This window comes from Zonotrichia leucophrys, chromosome 5 (assembly GCF_028769735.1).
Source record: "Zonotrichia leucophrys gambelii isolate GWCS_2022_RI chromosome 5, RI_Zleu_2.0, whole genome shotgun sequence".
NCBI lineage: Eukaryota > Metazoa > Chordata > Aves > Passeriformes > Passerellidae > Zonotrichia > Zonotrichia leucophrys.
The window spans coordinates 5,989,559-6,009,382 of record NC_088175.1 but is presented as its reverse complement, the minus strand read 5'-3'; the positions used below and the strand labels follow the sequence as shown (position 1 = coordinate 6,009,382).

At 42.4% G+C, this 19,824-nt stretch overlaps 1 protein-coding gene across 5 annotated transcripts in view; it reads left to right on the top strand.

The window, feature by feature from the left end:
- The first annotated feature begins 1,853 nt into the window (after positions 1–1,853).
- The window catches only part of WDR20 (WD repeat domain 20), a 45,133-nt gene continuing 27,162 nt past the window's right edge, over positions 1,854–19,824 (top strand). For all 5 annotated transcript variants that reach the window (XM_064714659.1, XM_064714661.1, XM_064714664.1 and 2 more), the window contains exon 1: positions 1,854–2,152. In XM_064714659.1, coding sequence (XP_064570729.1) covers positions 1,904–2,152 — 249 coding nt within the window. In that variant the 5' untranslated portion in view covers positions 1,854–1,903. The remainder of the gene's footprint in view (positions 2,153–19,824) is intronic.

The following is a 19,824-nucleotide window of genomic DNA, read 5'->3' as shown; positions in this document are numbered from 1 at the left end:
CACATGTGCAAGGTGTTGAATTGTCTATCCATTTACCTTTCAGAAATGGCTCCTCATGAGGTCAGGAGAGGACTGTGGCTGGTACAGGAAGGAGTAGCAGCAGACAGTCATAGTCCAGAAAGAAGAGAGCAGGACAATGCCTTTGGTAGCAGTCATGTTAGAGCCACACAGCTACAGCAGGAAACTATACCTTGAAAGTGTGTTTTTTTATTGTTAACTTAAGATGTTCTAATTCTGTGCTGCTTATCTTCCCCTAGTCCCACATTCCCAATTCCTTCCTTATTTTGGCTCCAGCAGTTGTGTGGTGAGTTGAATCAACCTGGCTGCTGATCAACACTTTGCTTACCTGAGAACTCATAATTTCTCTGTGTGTTAATTTTCAGGTGGATCTGACTCACCCTTTGGTTGCATGATTACTAGAACTGATGCAAGGCAAGAAATGGAAATACCTGTAGAGGAGGGGCCAAAATCTTTTTTTTCCAGCTGGAGATCAGTCTTAGATCAGTTTGAGTCAGTCATGAGGCTGTAATCAAACAAACTCTTAAAGCTGAAACTGCTGTCAGAAGAAACAGTCCTGCCTCCCTGCCCAGTGAATGCAATCCTTCCCAGCCCTGTGCCACCTCCATCTGATATTGATCTGGTTCCCCATGCAACACAGCTTGGCTGCATGGCTGCAGGATGATCAGAACAATGGGGTGAGTGATTTGATAACCAGTTTTTCAGGTTCACACCTCAGGCCAACTCCCAGGCCTGGCTCTGCCTGCAGCAGGTTGGAGGCTGGTGCAGGGCTGGAGGGATGGAGGCACCATCTCCATCAGGGCACCTGAGCTTGGCATGAAGTCAAAGCACAGCTGCACATCTGGATTTGCTGTTCCTACACTGACAGACTGCCACAGCAGGAACCTCACCAGGCTCCAGGCACTGGCAAGTCCCCTATGGGCAAACGAGCCAGTGGAGATGGCCAGGGCTGTGGTGCCTCCCTGTGAGGTGAATGGGGACTCTCACCTGGGAGTCATTGCCCCAAAACCAGCGCTGCACACGGACACCTCCTGATTCCAGCAGCGGGGATCACCCCACCCCACGCTGTGCTGGCACTGATGCCCACATCCCAGGGCAGCAGGGCCCTGTGGGGGCACAAAGCCCCTGCTCATGACCTCCCTCTCTCCCATCTCCAGAGCAGCGGCCCATGGAGCCACCATGCTGGGTGAGCCTGCTGAGGCCACACCTGCAGCGCTGGTTGCGGTTCTGGGCTCTGCAGCACAAGGGAGATGTGGAGCTCCTGGCTGGGTCCAGTGGAGAGCTACAAAAATGATTAAAGGACTGGAGCATCTCTCCTGGGAGGAAAGGCAGAGGAGCTGGGCCTGTCCCGCCTTGAGAAAAGCTGACTGGGAGGAGACCTCATCAATGTGTATAAATATCTAAAGGAGGGCTGTCAGAGGATGGAGCCAGGCCCTCCTCGCTCTGCCACGGGCAGAAACTGATGCACAGAACTTGCACACGAACATGAGGAGGAACTTCTTTACTGTGCAGTGACCGTGCACTGGGACAGGCTGCCCAGAGAGGGAGTGGAGTCCCGCTCACTGCAGACACCCAGGAGCGCTCCGGCGGCAGTGCTGCTCTCCGGGACGGCCCTGCGGGGCCGCGACGCCGAGCGCGGTGTCCCCGGCCGGGCCCCTCAGGCACGCCGCGCCTCCCGCCCCGAGCCCCGCCCCAGCCCCAAACCACGCCCCTTTCCCCGCCCCCCGGGCGCGCGGGCCCGGCGCGCGCGCAGTCGCGCGGTAAACAGGCCCCGCCGGCCCCGCCTCCTCGTGTCGCCCCCGCGCGCAGGGGCCGCGCGCGCGCCGGCGGCTGCGCAGTGTCGGCACATCCGGGCACTGGGGCAGGATGAGCGCTCCTTTCCAAGATGGCGGCGGAGGGAGGTGGGAAGGAGATGAACGAGATTAAGACCCAGTTCACCACCCGGGAGGGGCTGTACAAGCTGCTGAGCCACTCGGAGTACAGCCGGCCTAACCGCGTGCCCTTCAACTCGCAGGGCTCCAACCCCGTCCGCGTCTCCTTCGTCAACGTCAACGACCAGAGCGGCAACGGGGACCGGCTCTGCTTCAATGTGGGCCGGGAGCTCTACTTCTACATCTACAAGGGGGTCCGCAAGGTACCGGGGCTCCCCCGCCGGGATGGGGCGGGGACTCTGGGGGCTCCGCGCCGCCCGCCCGCCGGGGTGCGGGAGCCCCGGGGCCGCGCCGGGGGCGGGGGAGCGAGGCCGGGCCGCCCCTCCCTCGCCGTGCCCCCTCCCCCGGCCGCGGGGCCGGCGGCTCCTCGGCTCCCGCCGAGCTCCCGGTTAACCGGGGAGCGCCTGGCGAGGGGGACAGCGGGCCTGGGGCGAGGGCGGTGTGAGGACATCGGTGCCGGGCCGGTGCTCGGGGCTGCTCCAGATACGGTGTCACCGGCGGGAGCTCTGTGTGTGTGTGTGTGTGGGCCCTGTGCAGGGATGCGATCGCTTGGGCCCTCCTTGTGCGGAATGAGGGCTGGTTGGCTTTCCCTCCCTGGGCCTCCTTCACCTGCTGCTTCAGGTCAGAATTTGCTGGACACGCTAATGCCTGTTGTGATTATGGTGGTGTCAAATCCCTGCTTCCAGGATCTTCCGAGCTTTGGTTGCATGGCTGAAGCATTCCGTGCAGCTTTAGGCCTTTGTTATGACTTAGAAATGTGGGTTGGTTTTAGAATTGTTTCTAAATGGGAGCGGTGCAGTGAGATGAGTCTTAAATATCAGATAATTGACAGAGAGAAAGTTGCTTTTGCAGGAAAGAAGGATTGATGTACTTGAGAGAGAGACTCCTTGCTTGTCATTATTGGATGCAGGACAGTGCACGCTTTCGATCTCTCAGGTCACCATATTTATGAACAACCCCTTGATTTTATGGGATTCAGAGAACAATTGGGAATTTGCCGTGCTAGGTGAACACATGATGTAAACACAGATATAATGAATGTCAGCTGTTTGTTTCACATAGTGGACGTTTGTTATTTTACATGCTCGGGTCTCAGGTGCCATCATGTGAGTACCTTGAAACCTTCCTGCTTTTAGCTCACTATTCAGCATGGGATGGGGGCACAGGGAGCTAGAGACTCGCAGGAGGCTGTGCAGGAAGCTCGTGGATGAGCAGGGGATTATGCCTGGATCTGCTGTGTCCTGGGTAGTGCCCCCAGCACTCCTACTTTCTGTAAAATGTCGGCACAGCAGGAGTTTAAAGTCTACGTGCTTGTTTGTTGACTGTGACCTAACAGATCTGATATGTCTTGTATAATTATATGTGAAAGTGTGTCTGTGTGTATTTAGTTTCACTCTTTAGTGAATTTTAATAATCTAGGTATGTTTCAAATGGTGCTTGGACAATGGCTTCTTTAGGCATACGAGGAGTATTTAGTATTGGACTGTATTCCCTGCTTACAACCACTTGCAGTCTTTACAAGGTATCCTGAGGAGCAGTATCTCTGAAAATCTATATCCTAAATCGTTGCTGTGTTTGGGTCTTGCTATGTTTGTTTTTTCCATGCAGAGTTCTCTCCCTCAGCTCACAGAGCAGGCCTTTATGTAGTTTAGTAATGGCACATGTGATTCTTGCAAGTTCTCTTAGTCATCTCTTGCCACACTTCTGAGAAATAAAAATCTAAAGGCTGGAACTTCGTTGACAGTAAGGAGTGGAATAATTATATCAAATTACAAAAGACTTCTTGAGCTGGGTATTTGGATATTGTTTTAGATGCTAAAAGCTACTGGTATGATGTACAGTAGCTGAGAAATTTGAGTTTGTGAACTCAGGAGGCATTTATACGTGTGACAGTGTGAATGTGAAACACTTTTTTCTCTCAATAGAGTGAAACATACACATTGTTAGGACAGAATTAATCTCCATGACCTTTTACAGTATTAACTATGTAAGATAATACTGCATATTCTATATGTATAATACTTTAGTGAAGTGAACCTAAAGAAAGAGCTGAAATAGATTGACTCAGTCTAAGGAAAACTTTAAATGAAATGGGAAGAGGTCTGACTTAAATCTGCAATACTTGCTGCTTGGGAGTTTATTTTGGAACTTCAGTTGGAAGTAACTGTTTTGTCTGTGTACAAAAGTGAAACAGGAACAGGCTGCCAGCCTGTCAACTGATCATGTGAACTTTTCAGAATCAAAAGTTCTGTCTTGTAGCTGTCATAAAGGGGAGAGAGCTATTGTTACCTAAATGGACAGGATGTAATTCTGCCTTAAACCGGGCAGACTGTCACATTCTGTGTTCCTTCCTGTTCCTGGGAGCAGGATGGGGAGAGGGATTTGATCTGGTTAAGACCAACCTATTTGTGCTCCTTGGCATAATACAGGTGCTGATAACTTTAGTTTTAGCTGTTAGTTCATAATTATTTATATATCCCTTAAAAATTTTCCCTGATTACTTAAAGATCATGAAGTCATATTGCAGTATTGAATTGAATGTAATGAAGATGTGCTGTGTAAATATATCAGATCACTGTGATTTTGTCTTTTTATTTTTTCTTTTTTTTTCATTTTTTTTAAGACTTCATTTGTTGATGGGGAAATGCTATATCTTTCCTAAAATGAGTGAAAGAACCAGCAGGACTGTATTTTAAGTGACCATGTCTGTTAGGTGCTGAGATAATTCTTGCATCAGTAATCCTTTGCAGATCAGTACACATTAAGGAAGAGCAACACTTAAGCCATGAATGACACTTAAGGATAAATAACCTAATATTGAGGCAAAGATACCACTTGGAAGGATATTTCTTGACATCAATAATGCTAATCTTTCTTCTTTTAGTTTCCTTTAAATCCTAAATGCTTTGTGTCTGCTATATCTGGTTTGTAAGTCACCTTTTTACATGAACTGCTGATGTGTGTGTTGTCTTAGGAGATTTAACTTACATAAAGAAAAATGTTTCCAGGTAACCTTGATCCTTCCAAGGCACCTGGTGGAGAAGTTAGGTCTGGCATCCAGGACAGTGGTGTGGAGATTGGAGTACAAATGGACAATCCTAAGGGTTTGGTAGAGAGACAAGAGCTTTGGACAGCATTTGAGGCTGTCTCTAGAGACTTTTCAAAGCAAAAAGGCACTTTCTCCCAACTTCATTCTTCATCTCTTTATGAAGGAAGCTGAGTTTTTACTATTTTATTAAAAATCTAAAAACATTATTAAAAAAACCCCTGATTTTTTAAAAGTAATGAAACATTGCAGCTGTCTTTGTGTTTATAAAGCATTGCAGACTTCCAGAAAACTCCTGTTTTCTGATTTGGATCCACTAAAAAAAAAAGACACGGACCTGTAGTTTAGTAAGAAGTTAAACTGTGACAGAATGAGATGTGGTTGGTTTACTTAGATAAGTATGTAATTGTTCTTAACTGCACTGAGTGTCAATGGACTTTCCCTTTCAGTCCTCCTTTACTTTGGCTTTCAGGTGAGATGTGTGCAGTGATCTCTCATTAACAGAAGGGGTGAATTCCCATGAGCTCCCCTGATCTGTGACAGCTGTAAGTGATGGACTGGCAGTGTGGGATCCTGCTGGCAGAGTGCTCCATCCCCTTGTCTCTGGCACTGCTCAGCCTCTGGTTCAGCCAGCTCAGCTTGCTAAACCAGCTGCAAAATCTGCAGTTGTTGTGGGCAGATTTCCTCTTGATTTGGTGACTTGGACGGTGTCAGCTTGGGGCTGATGAGTGCGGTGACAGCAAGGAAAGGCTGGAGGGGCTCAGCCCCTTCGCTGGCCTGGGCTGGCTGCTGGGATCCACTGCCTTGGAGGCCTCTCCTGAGTAAAGCCTCTGCTTCAGCCTTAAGTCACTTCTGGAATTATCTGTTCCTGAGGGATTGTTGACTTCATTAAGAGACTTAGAGGTGTTAACAGAAGCTTTTCCTGTTATTTTAGGCATTTCCCTCTTCATGGAGTGAGATTATAATGTAACAATTCAAAATTTATTCAAATTATGATGCTCTGATGCTCTTGGTGGGTTGCTTTTTCCTACAGCCCCTAACCAGGAGTGAGGGCTGTTACTTGATTTTTGTTTATAAGACAGTCTTGAAGGACGTAAATATGGTTTGTGGCTAGATTTGCAAAATGATTTATTAGTTGATTCATTAGGCTGGAAAAAGAGAGTGCTATATCATCTTCCTTGCCTTAGGAGTGGCTGACAAGGCAAGGCTTTCCAGCCTGCTGCTGACATTAACTATCAAGTCCTTTTCCCTTCCTGCTAGAAAGCTTCTGCATTTTCCTTGTAGAAGTTGTGTGTGTGGTAATGTGTTATTCTCTGTATGTTGTAAAAGTTTCTGGGCAGGTTCATCTGCAGCTGTCATTGCAATGCAGGTACAGGTTAGCAATAGTGTTGCACAGTGCACAGGCTTAATTTTTACGTAATATATTGAGAGGTTATGAAATTTGAAAGCATAGTTTAGCTTATTACAAGAAAACCTTTTGCACTGTAGTTAAATTCTGGCTATATACTCTTTGGTAACGTATGACAGACTTTCTTAACATTGGTTGTTTCATTTTTTGAAATCACCTCTTTGCAAGAAGGGCTTTTGTCTTTAGTTTGACCTTTTTCTTGCAGCTGCCTGAAGCAGCAGTCTGTTAATAACTTTGGAATATTACAGTGTGTTGCAGTAGTGTTGGATTAGAAACATACACAGGTGATAAGCACAGGTTGCTGGAGCCATGGAGGGCAGAATTTGTTGACTGTCTTTTTAAGCTTTACTTGAGCAAGTGTCTTGGAAATTATATTTGTACTAGGATGAAAATCATCTCATATCTCAACTTCTTTTATTGAGAGTTGGCATACTGGTAGTGCCTGCTTATCAGTAAAAAGACTGATGTATAGGATTCCTTCCTTTGCACTTCTCAAAATGACTTTTTTTTGTGTCTGGTTTGATTTGTTGTGCAGTTGAAGAGTGTTATCCTTGGTGGTGACTTTCATTCTATTGACTGTTCACCTGGGAACTTGTTGCAGTGACAGAATGGTAATGGGTGACATTTGTCACTGTGCTTAATATATTGCTCTGAGAAGAGCAGTGTCAGGCAGTTCTAGGTTGGAAGCTGGGATGTGTGGAGAAAACCATCACATTTTCTCAAGATGTGGTGGGAATGTGAATTTATATTACTGTATGCTTATACTGATCACTAAGCTGTGTCAGGCCTCTGAAAACCATGCACATTTTAAAAGCATCTATGAGCTATAAAAGTGCTGAGGTTTGTAAGGACTTTGCAAGATCCAGTAGGTCTGTAGCAGAGGGAAGTATATCCACATCTTAGTGACTGGTTCTTGCCCTTGCAGTAATGACAATTCCACAGTTTCCTTCAATAACGATTTTTGGTGTTCTCTTTCTTCTTCCTCCAATATCTGACTGAACTTATCCTTCAGGGAGAAAAGAGAAAGCACACCAGGCTGAATGCAGTTATTTCGTGTGGACATTGAGGACAGTTGACTATTGCCTTTGGCTTTGCATATTTAAAAACTTGTTAATTTGTCCACTCAGTTTTCCTAAGGTAAATAAACCCAGCTCTTTAAGCCATTTTTCTCAGAGTTCCAAATGTTTAATTGTTCTCCTGTATTGGCTTCTGTTGTCTTTTATTAGTGGTACTTAAAGCAGACCTGGACCCAGTGCTTGCACTGTGACTTCAGTACAGAGCAAGGGAGAATTGTTGCTTGCTGTGTCTGTCTTCTAATATTCTTGCTAACATATTGAATAGTGTTGACATTTTTGAATCCTCCTTATAGTGATGACTCACTTGGATTGTTTCTTATCATATTGCTGCTTTTCTCCATTTTTATCCATGCCTTGGTTTTTGTGGATGTTTATAAATGCCATGTAGCATTTTCATTGAATTTTGTTCTATTAAGATTATTAGAGTGGTTTTATTTCCAGTTCTGTGCTGCATAATGCAACAAATCCTTCCAGTCTTGATGTTACTCACAAATTTGATTTGTACTCTCATCTATTAATGAAAATTTCTCATAGAACTTAAAATCCATGTGTTGGATTTGCTGCTGATGTTTCTCATTTCTCAGGTGTGTTGGATGTGACTCTTTTCTGTTCCTCTTAAAAGGGTGTTGTAGATTCCTTTTTCAAGAAATCCCCTTATTTCCTGCTGAGTTTTTTTCTTCTCTTTGTGTTGGATAATTGCTGTTATATTGGGACTGGGCAGTCTCATGGAGGTATTGTGGCTGGATCAGCAATTCTTTACCTCTTGATCTGTGGTTGTGAAGGTGTTTGAGAGCCTCTTGGAAATTTGTTTCAGGTGTTTAATGGGTGAATCTATTTACCCCTTTGAGTTCTGTGATGTAGATAGGTACTGTTCCTAATTCTAGCTGTGCTAGGGACTGACAGACATGTTACAAAGTAATTCTGTAATCTTTCCTGAAGGGTACAATTTTTAGTGATGCCTTTTTTTCCAACAACACTGCTGAAGGAAACAGTGAAGAGTTAATGCAGATTACAGATGTGTAGGTAGCTTTCAGTGTTTAATTTTGTTATGAGGCTTCTACAGAGCAGCTAGGACTGGCTAGAGTGAGATAAAAAGCCTAAAAAGCTGCTTTAAAATGACAGTTACACTGTTAAATGTTTCTTGCTCTGGAGGAAGATGAAATATCTATGGTTGACAGAGCTTGCAAGATGATTTTTATGTAGGAAGTGATATTAGTCTGTAGTGCTTTTTCTTGTCCTAGTCTGTGCTTCGAGCCCATCTCAGTGTTTGACTTGAGTGGGCTCCTGCCCTGTGCTGGCTGAAGGATCGCTCTCTGAGGGGAGGGGCTGTGGCTGTGGCGGGGCTGGGCTGCCCACGGCCCCACCTCGGCACGCAGCATTTTATAGGCACTCAGTTTCTCTCTGTGTCTTTGGTTGGGGTTTTTTTGCCACAGCAGTTATAATTTTGGAGGTTTTTGTTTCGTATTGAAGTGCATTTGTGGTAATACTGCACTTAGTTGAATTCAGTTGGGGAAATTAATTTAGCATAAAGCCAATAATTGTGGCACTTATTCTTTGCAAATTGACAAAATTTTAGTCATAATGCTTCACAGATGCAAAGAGGGGTCATTTGTAACAAATGCTTCTGTGCCTGTGGAAAGTTTTATGGGGCAGCTTTGTCAGAATATTTATAAAAGTGTTGTGCTATGTGCTTAAATTACAAGGAGTTTGCATTACACATCTGCGAGTCTCCAAAACACTTAAATAGTTAACTGTTAATAGTTCAAATGTACATTGAAGGTGCCTCAAACTCTAATTAAAGGCTGCCTAGGCCCACGTCTGAGAGGATTGCCAGCCATAATTGTCTTGTTTGACATTCTAGAATCAAATTTAATGCCCTAGTTTGAAGTATTATTGCAGTTTTCTGGCTAAAGGGACCCATCTGAAGTACTTTCTTGTGAAGGATGTGTACCAAAAGGCCACTTGCTATCCAGTTGTCATGACTATGAGTTGACACACTTGGACAAATTATTATTTGAAAGTAGTGCCATTCAGTGCAAAATAGTGCCTAATATTTCAATTATCTGTCCTCTTAGAAGGCATAAGGAAAAGAAACAGTAACATTAAATGTGCTATACTTCAAGTATCAATATTTGGTTGTGTCCTTCTGGGAAACAGAGTATTTTTTCTTCCTTACTCCACTTGTAGGCCCAAGTGAATAGACAGCTCATTTTTTAGCATCCACCTCCCAGCCATTCTTGCCCTTGTAACTGGAGCAGCTGCTGTTCCCTGTTTGGCTCCTGTGAGCACTGGGGGTGCCCTGGCTGCAGCCCCCCGGTCTCTGTGGGCAGGACCAGCAGCTGCTGCAATTGAAACCTTTCCAGGGGAAGTGTTGGAACTTGCATTGGGATTTCTTGGGCACTGTTCAGTCCAGCTGTTCATAATGGATTGATAGATCTCTAATAGATGCTTTCTGCAAATTGATTTCGGTTTTGCTTTACCAGATGTATTCGTTCTTTAATTTCATGGGTTAATAATAATGTTTATGTGTGGCTGTAATGGTAAAAAAAAAATTATAATTTCTTATTACTACTTTTTAACTCCATGTGGGATTGGAAGGTGACTGGATTAAGAAGTTGTTGGTTTAATAGTGTGTAATTTTTGTACTACTAAAGATTGTTCTGTGTCAGACAAAATACTAGTCTAAGCAAGAAATTTAGCTTAGGAGCATGCTGGTGTAGGGAGAAAACATTGCATGTTATGAACAAATGTCATTATCCCCAGTTTCCTAGTAATTAAAAAAATATTTAGCAGAAGTTTTAGATATATTTTTTTTCAGGGAAATGATATGATGCGAAAGTTGAAGAGGATTCAAGTTTATGGTTTTAATTCTCCCTTTCAGCTAAAGAAAGGGGGAGCAATGACAACAGGAGAGAGAATGGATACCAAGATACATTGAACTGTGTGTTAAAAACCCACAGGTGTGGTGAAAGAAACAATTTGAACAATGCCTTAAGGACACTTTGGCCTGCCCAGGGCTACAGTGCCAGGGACAACTGTGAATCTCAGTAACATAAATGTCTCCTTTTCCTGACTTACAAATGTAACCATAACAAATACAGAATTCTAAAAGTTGTAGTCTCATCCTATTTTAACTGTGGCAGCTTATTTCTAAAGGTGTTTTGGTATGGTTCTTTTAAGACTTATAGAAAGGTTATGTGCAGGTTTTCTTGATATTTGAGGTGGGTATCAGAGCATGACTGTGATTCATGCTTGAAGTTATCATTGAAATGAAATTTTGGCACCAATTGTAAAGACTTACTTTTGTTGTCTTGATTTTTCTGGTTTTCTATTGGTAACTGTCAGTAATATAGAAAAATAATTTTGAATTTATTTGTTTTTTACATCACATTATTAAGATTTAAATTATAGTCTAGATGTTTGGATTTGCATATTTTGGTGGTTTGAATGGAAAATACTATTTCTTACCATCAGCTTAATACTGTATTGTGAAGCCATAGGTGAAGGCTTAGTGTGCATTTTTCTTCAAATTTTTGCCTTTCCTACAGAATAGCAAACAGTTTGATTTCATTTTCAGACTTCATTTTTAAATGGAAGTATTTCTAAAGATTGCTTTTCTTCAACCTTTTTAGTAAGAGTGGGCCAGAGACCTTCAATAGCTACCTACCTGTTTGCACTTAAGATGTCAAGAGGGTCTGTCTTTAAAATAGTAATTTATGAGGGCAGGAATAGCTGCATGATTAGGCAATACCATTTTTGAAATTTGATATCATCTACTGCCAAATGCTATATTTCTTACCTGTTTTGCAGCCCATTTTGCATTGTCATTTTGAGTCAGTTTGTATTATTATTTACTGTCCATAAATAACAAAATAATATTTTTTTAAATGTACCTGATCAGTGTGATATATTGATCCAGGAGGTTTTTTCCCAAAGAAGAATTTCAGAAATACAGGGTGCAGCTTGTAAAAGTGAGATGCTTGTATTGACTAGAGAGTTATTGCTATTTAATAGCATGAGCTGTGTATCTCAACAGGTGACTTCAGGAAATGCCTTGCTGTTACTTCAGTGTGAGCTGGTGCTCCCTCCCCTCTGAAGGCAGCTGTGCAGTTCCATTCACGTCAGTGTAACACAGGGGATGGCCTCTCCTGCCTTCAGCACTGAACTGTGCTCCCTTGTACAGAATCACTTCTGTCTGTGTCATGAGCTGTTTGCTGACACCTTCAGAGTTTTAAGATGCTGTTCCAGGTGATGTTTCTGACCTAAGAGCGTTGGCAGAACAGCTTCTGTGCCAGTGAAGTGACTGTTCAAGTGCAGTTCTGTGTTTTAGCCAAAATGCTGCCTCTGTAAATTCTCTAGATGGAACTGGGATAGTTAAGCGTGGGCACATGTTAGCACTTCTAAATCAGAAAGATGGGGCCAACAACTGTTCTAAAGAACTCAAACAAATGCCCAGGTTAAGATGCCTTTAGTGATGCTCAAGGTGATCCACATCTCTCATTTTTAGTGACAGAGTACTGGTTACCAGTGAGCTCCTGCAGCAGTCCAGTGGCAGATGCTCAGTGCTCTGTGTGCTGCACTCTGAGGTCTCTGGTCCCTGTGAACAACAGGGAACACCTTGTCCTGGCTTGGCCAGGCTCTGGGGGGCTTCTGCTGGAAGCTGCTGTGAGAAGCCCAGGATGCTGCTGCTGGCCAGGGCTGAGCCCATCAGGAATGGTGGTAACACCTCTGTGATAATATGTTTAAGGAGAGAAAAGTTATTGTGCAGATGCATCTGCAGCCAGAGAGGAGCAGGGCGAGAACGTGTGAGAGGATCAGCTCTGCAGACACCAAGGTCACTGCAGAGGGAGGGGCAGGAGGTGCTCCAGGTGTCAGAGCTGAGATTCCCCTGTGAGAGCCATGGTGGGACAGGCTGTGCTCCTGCAGCCCATGGAGGCCCTCAGGGATGCAGGGATCCCCTGAAGCCCTGGAGCAGGCCCACATCAGAGCAGGTGGGTCCCTGAGAGGAGGCTGTGAAGCTGCAGGAGGCCCAGGCTGCAGCAGGTTCCTGCCAGGGACCTGTGGACCCATGGAGGGAGGAGCCCATGTGGAGCAGGTAGGACTTGGGACTCTGGAGCAGGCTGTGCCTGAGGGACTGAGATAGGAAAGGTGCATGGAGAACTCTGTCCTGTGGGAGGGACCCCACCCTGTGATGAACTGACTGCAGCCCCCATTCCCTGTGTCCCTGTGCTCCTGGGGAGGAGGGAGAGCTAGGAAGAGGGGAGGAGTGGGGAGAAGGTAGTTTTAAGGTTTGTTTTACTTCTCATTATCCTGCTCTGATTTTCTTAGTAATAAATGCAGTTAATTTCCCCAGGTCAAGTCTGTTTTGCCCATGACAATAATAGGTGAATGATCTTTTCCAGTCCTTAGCTCATGAACTTTTCACTATATTGTTTTCTCCTCTGTCCAGTTGGGGAAGGGACTGATAGGACATTTTGGTGGGTGTTGGCATCCAGCCAGGGTCAGCTCACCACACACCTTCTGCAAAAACATGTTGGGCTGGCATTGATCTGGTTAATGTGTGTGTTGTGTTTGTCAGGCCTAGACTGATGGAAGCATTGTGTGTACATAAGAGGGAGTCAGAGGGGAATGCTGGTAGGATCGGGGCCTGGAGAAGCCCAGTCTTAGGAGCCTCGGAGCAGCTTTTGCTGTGCTTTCTCTTCACTCATCTGGGAACCTTTCCTTCATTTCTGTCTCCCCTGGTTAGTAGGTATCTTGCCGCTGTGGCACTTGCAGTGCAGATTGATACAAAGGAGAGTTTAGATTCGGACAATGTGTGAACATCAGTGGTGGTTAAAGGTGTGATTATTTTTGACAGCAGAGATCCCTGGTGTGCCTGCTATCAGTCTGCCCTTATCAGTGGGTGGATGATTCAGTAGCTGGGCTGTGCTGGGTGTCCTCAGAGTCTCCTGGGAGGACCTTTAGCAGAACGGCTGCGTGTGGGCACTCAGTGGGCAGCACGGTGGCAATAGACAGTCTGATCACTCCCTCCCACACTTGAGACAGAAATCACCCTGAGGAAAGAGACACTGTTGTGTGACCATTTGGTATGTGGAATACTTTTAGCCCTTTGATGGCAATTTTTAAAGAAGATTATTAATGGCAGGCAAAAGGTTGTGGGTTTTATCACATAATATCTATACCAGTGAAACTGCCAACACTTATTATTACTTAAAATATCTTAATACTTTGCTTACTTTAAAAGAAATATTTTTATTGAGAAAGCGCTGCCTGAATTTGGTACATATTGGCTTTTGTTCTAAAAATTCTGAAGGAGGATTCTGCTTTTCAGACTGGGTGATATCCTAGAACTTGTACACATGGGGTTGTGGGAAATCAGAGTTCACTATATTTGTTTTAGGGATTTGGATTTGATACTTGTTTGCTAGTAGCTGTGTTTGTTTTGCAACACTTTTCATCTTACTGGGCTGGATTGTAATGAAATGTCTTCAGCCCCAGAAGGAAAATGCATTGCAAATTAACAACTGCAGGACAATAGTTAGAGCAAATATGTTATTTGATCTGTCTGTTACTGTATATGACCACAAAAAGCATCATCCAGTGGGCCTCATCCTGGTTTTGGAGCACAGGTTAAACATTTGTGCAGTATTTTATTCACCTAACTTCTGTGGGACTGTTCTGGTGCTCTTAGGATAAGAGCCAGCTCCATCTTATTTTTAGTACCAAAGTAATTAGGGCTTTGTTCTAGTAATATTTTCTTAATATGCTGCAACATGATGGAATTATTGATAAAAACTCTGTATCAAAAATGTCCAGCATTCCTGTAGGACTTGCAAAATCCAACAGTAGCCAGAAGAGACATAATTCAGACTTGCTGGACAGATGTGACAGTGTCCCATTTGACTTCTATTGAGCTTTGTAATGAAAAATTATAAATTGATTAGCAATTAACTGCTACAGTGAAATAAGTTTCTATAGCAACAGGGCAATGCAGGGTACAATTATTCAGACTGCTTTCCTTACCAGATAATTTTTTCTTCCAAGCACTGAGTTTACACTGTTGGACTAAAACATTGTTTTATTATAGCAACGGATAATCCTCAGCTTTTGCTGCTCTTGCTTTTTAATTTTTTTTCCTTCATAAAGAAATAAATTTTCCTCTTATGAGCTGGAAAAAAATGGAAGAAACTTTCTGAGATAGATAGCAGTGTGGTAGACTGGTGGAAACTCAACCTGCAGCTATTTGCCTGTATGTTACTGGTATAATGAATGGAGTTATACAGAATATATTGCTATGCAGTATGAATTCCTATTTCACTTCTGCCTCTTGACAGTCTACACGAAACTAAACCTGGTCTAATTTAATAATAATGGTGATCATATAATAGCTTACAAATTTCAAGTAAATTAATTTAGATAAGTTGTAATGCTCATTCCCTGAATCAGCCAGATGTGGGGTTTTTAAAATTTGTTATGATTGTGTTTAAAGTCTCTGTATTTGTTTTTTGGTTTCAATACTTCTGAATACCTTTAAAGAGAGGAATATTCTACTTTAATCTTCACTCTTAAAATTGGAAAACATTAGGATTTTGTCAAGGGACTGCAGATGTTTTGGGTTTTTTGCCATAGAACACACTGAAAAAGCCAACTTTTAAGTGTTACTATATTTTGATCATTTTAAAGTTAGAGGAGATGAAATTTTAACAACTTAAGTGATGAAGCTACAACAGTCCTGTTTTTTTAACAGGACTCTTAGTTTTGTGTTAAGTATTTTAAATACACTTCACATGTCTGACCTTGTGGAAGAAAAAACAAAAGCAGTTCTTGCTTTTGTCAGTCAGCCTCAATGTTTGCTGTTGTTGTATTGCATAAGTGCATTTTTCCAGGATTGTAACAAAACCATACCATTGTTTTAGGAAAGAGAAAAGTAGGATTCAAAGCTAAAGTGAAAGTACTGGCTCTGAATGAGTGAGTGACTGGAGCCCTGGTCCAACAGGTCAGGTAACTTTTGTGTGTGTGCATGGGGAGGAGGCGATCAGCTCAGAGATGATGATGCCATTAAGTCATGCGATGTTTCCAGTTTGTTCCATGTTTTGGGAGCCATCTAAAAGCAGTCTGCCAGCTCTAATTTAAATAAGTGTTGCCTTTAACAGGTATGACTTTTTAACCAGTTTTGCTTGCAGAGCTGAGCCAAATTAAACAATTTCCCAGTGAAAGTAACTTACTAAGTGTTTAATAAATATTGCAACTGAGTGTGTGAACCAAATGAGAACAGCTGCTGAATTGTGCCAGAATGTGTGGTTATACTTGGAATCCATTTGATATTTACATACCTATTTCCAATGTTTTAATTTGTTTTGTACATCTAGTACATGTATTCTTATCTTGGTTAAGCTCATCTGAATTATGCCTCACTCAGTGTTAAAAAAGGTGAGAAAGACTGATTATAAGTGTAGGCAAAAGTGTGACTAGACTGTAGGAGGAAGTAAAGGGATCCACTGGAGAATAAGGAGCAAGGGGGAGATCAGAAAGGTAACTATTATTTTTTTACTTTAGAGCTATGAATCTCTTTTAAGGTACTAAGAGGATTAGAATTATAGTTAACTAAGCATAAATATTAAGTGAGACTTGCAGAACTTAATTATGAAGTGTAGTTAAGGAAAGAAATAATTGTTACAGTACACTTCACTTTCTCAGTTCCTCAAAAGTGAGGAGACAAAAATGTGTGTTTCAGTGCCTTCCAGCCTTTACAGAAGGTGATGTGTTCTTCACAAAGCTTGTGACAGTCCATAAGTAGTATTCCAGCACAAACTTTATTTAGTGCCTGTGAATATTTGGAATGCTCTGTGCTATTCTGAAATCAGTTGCTTTTTAATTCACTCTATTCCTAACAGTGAAAATTTCTGCTAAAAACCTTCTGACTGCCTTTGGCTGAGTGACTGGCAGGTATTTTTGCAAGGCTTATCCTGGATTGTATTCAGATAGAGAAAAACATGCAGGAGTGCAATTCAACACATACCCCACCATAACAACAAAAACAACAACAACAAATCCCCTTTCAGTTTTAGCTTTTGAAATTCTTACATTGTAGACTTCTGTCATAGGGATTCTTTTTTGTTTTGCTGAAAGTAAAATGTTGTCTCCCTGTGGTGGGAAACATTAATGTATAAGGTGTATATATAGCCAGCTTTATTTGAAGTTCAGGCACTCAGCCTTTGTAGTGTAACACTTTGGTAGTAAAGGAGAGTTGTAACTTACTAAGTTCATGTCCTTGAATGAAGTGGAAATTCAGATCCATATATTAGATATTAAAATTGAGGGAATTTTAGAACATGGAAATTCTGTTACAAAATGTGGAGAGAATTAAAAGCTAAGTTCTTTATATCTGAGACAGCCATTGGGAAGAGACCTTCAAGTTGAGGTCTTCTAGGAGTGGTTTTGGAAATAGAATTGGTGAGGCTGATACAGAGAAGCAAGAGCAAGTGCATGGTGCTCATAAGGACTTTGGGATGCATCACTGTTCACAATCAGAGTTACTTTATGAGGAGAAACAAACTGATACCACAGCCATAGGTGAAGTGAAAATTTATTTAAGAAATCCCTAGGGAATTTTTGCTTCAGCAATAAAACTTTGAGAAGATGATACACAGAGTGTAGTGTTGATTACAAGCTGAGGCAGCTTCTGATACAGCTGTTGAAGGCTGAAGGACATAAATGCAATTCAGAGATGTATCAAATGAGGTTTACAATAGGAATAAAGAAGGTCTTTAGTGCTATTGTACTAGGCTTTGAGAAGATGGCTTTAATATTGCAAGAAATTCTGGTTACTTGTGTTGAAGGTGATTTTTAACTCCTGCTACTGAAAGAGGATGGTGTCGAATGTAAAACTGGAGAAAGAGGTGTGTGATTTTAATTTTCTGAGCAAAATAATAAGTCACTAAATATCGTTTTTGTCACACTATAAGAAGAGAGGAAAGCAGGGAGAGAATAAAGAATACAAAACCTTCCCTGGATGTATGAAACATTACCAGATCTCCCACACTTCCCCATCATGCAAAATCTACTATTAATTTGGAGTTATCCTGCTTTTGAGCTGCAGGATGAAAATGCTGTGACCCTAAGGGAAGTCCAGAATAGGTTTTAACAAGAAGCAGAACGTTTCCCCCAGAAGCTTCTTAGGGCTGAGCCAGATGAGCAGAGTGAATGAAGGCAATTTATTTTTAGTGATACAAATCCAACTCTCTGTGTGGTACCCAGTGAGGCCACCTTACTGCCTTTCAGATCAGGAGAGGAAAGGACTGTAAGGAGCTGGAGGCAGTAATGCTCAGTGAAAAAATGGATGTACAGCTCACTTGGCAGATAGCATGGAAAGAGCAGGAGATTTTTAATGGTAACTAAATGGATGCTAGAGTATCTCAGTAGTTTTGTGGGGAAGCTTTAGGAGGGGATTTTGTATTTTGTGTATTTTTTGGAGGTGGTTTTCTATATTCTGAGTCTCCATTTATACAACAGGTCAGAACTATTTCATCCTGTCTTAAACCATGAGCAGAGAAAAGGATGAGATTTTAACTGGTGACCAGACAGCTTTTTTTTTTTTTAATCATATGGTGTAATGAGACTGAAAAATATGAGCAGTAAGCCTGTTTTCTCAGGTTTCCCTAATCTGTCTATTTACTTTTAAATAAAATTTTACTATGCTGAGCTATTTGGCAAGTTTTGTAGGAATTGGAAAAGATTCTTGTGCTCAAAACAGATGTTTTCTTATGATCCTTTGTTTGAGAGAAATGTTTGAAGAAAGATCTTTCTTCAAAATGGAAACTAAAAGAAGCAAGCAGCTGTGCTTTGGCTTTGCCCTCTTAGTGTTTAGTGTTAATCCTGGAACTTGGTTAGCCAGTTACCTGGCCCCTCTTGCCCTGGAACAGAGCAGGTTTCCACCAGGGGAACAAGCTTTAATGCAGAAAACAATCCTTCTCATTCAAATGTTCTCCTGGAGCAAATTCTCCTTTTGGACATGAGTGCAAACTCTTCTTTCAGAGGGGAGAGGATAGAGTCAGATAGAGACTGCTGTTCTAATGTAGCTCCTTCTAAACTGAGTGTACTCCTTTCCTCCCCTCTGTGTGCATTCTCCTTATCTGGTAGCTTTTTACATACATCTTTGGCAAAGAAGTTTCATTACCACCCTGCCATTTTAAACAGCAGCAAAAATCCTTTGAGGTTTGTGATACAAGGTGATTCTCCAGTATGAGAGTGGCTGCTTCACTCTTTGGAGTGCTTAAGGATGTTAATGTATCTTGATCAATATGCAATGCTAAACAGTTAAATGGAATTTCAAGTAGAGGCTCAGGCTGCTTGGTTACCATGGCAAACACAGTAGGAAATCCATGCCAAAGTTTGGAAACAAAGATACGCAAAAGAAAACTTGTAAACCGAAATAATCACTTTGGAGAGCAAATATACTTGTTTATGATTTATTAGAGTCTGGTTCCCAAGGAATACAGTTTTAAAATCCTATTCTATTAAGCAGATCTTAATTGCCAGTCCAGAGTTTTGCACAAAGGAGGCAATATTCACAAGCAGGGAAGAGTGAGATTCTTTGTTGGCTTGCCCTCTAACTGTAAGGGCATTGAGTGAATAGAGTAGCCTCTTGGAGACAGAGGAATTGAATTACTGAAGTACTGTAATCAAGGTTGACATATTTTCAGTGTGCAGTGCCTTGTTTCACAGATGATTCAGTCTTGTCTCTCTAAAATTTGTCTGTGTTAATGATTCTATGTATGTTAGATCACATATGTATGCTGTGTAAATATATGTGTATGATCTCTGTGTATTTCATGGTTTGTCTATGTTCCTGATTGCATATATATCCTTTAATTACTTGTGTATATTAAAGATCTTGCCATATTTAATTCACTTTCCCACAGTTGTTTGTCTTAAGGCTTGCTACCTGTAACCAAGGTCTTTATGTGAGTATTTTAACAGGGTGATTTTCAGTTTGATAGGTTCCCTGTGTAATCAGCTTACTGTGAACACAGTATTTGGTATTGTGGTCCTGTCAGGATGCTGTGGCAAATCTGATCCTTTTGCATGTGACTTGCTGTGCAGTTTTCCATAGGTGTGGTCACATGCAAATTATGCAGTTATTTTTCTCTTTCTGAATGTAAACTAGTATGTATATTTCCATGTATCTTCTCCAAAGTCTCATCCCCCAAAGGAAAGCTGTTGCACAGAAAGCCAATCTGTGGCTTGAGGGAGACACTACTTTTAAAGATTTCCTGAAGATCCAGGTTAGAGCTGGCATTGGGCACTGTGATCAGGAGCACCTACCCTAACATGTGACTCTACCTC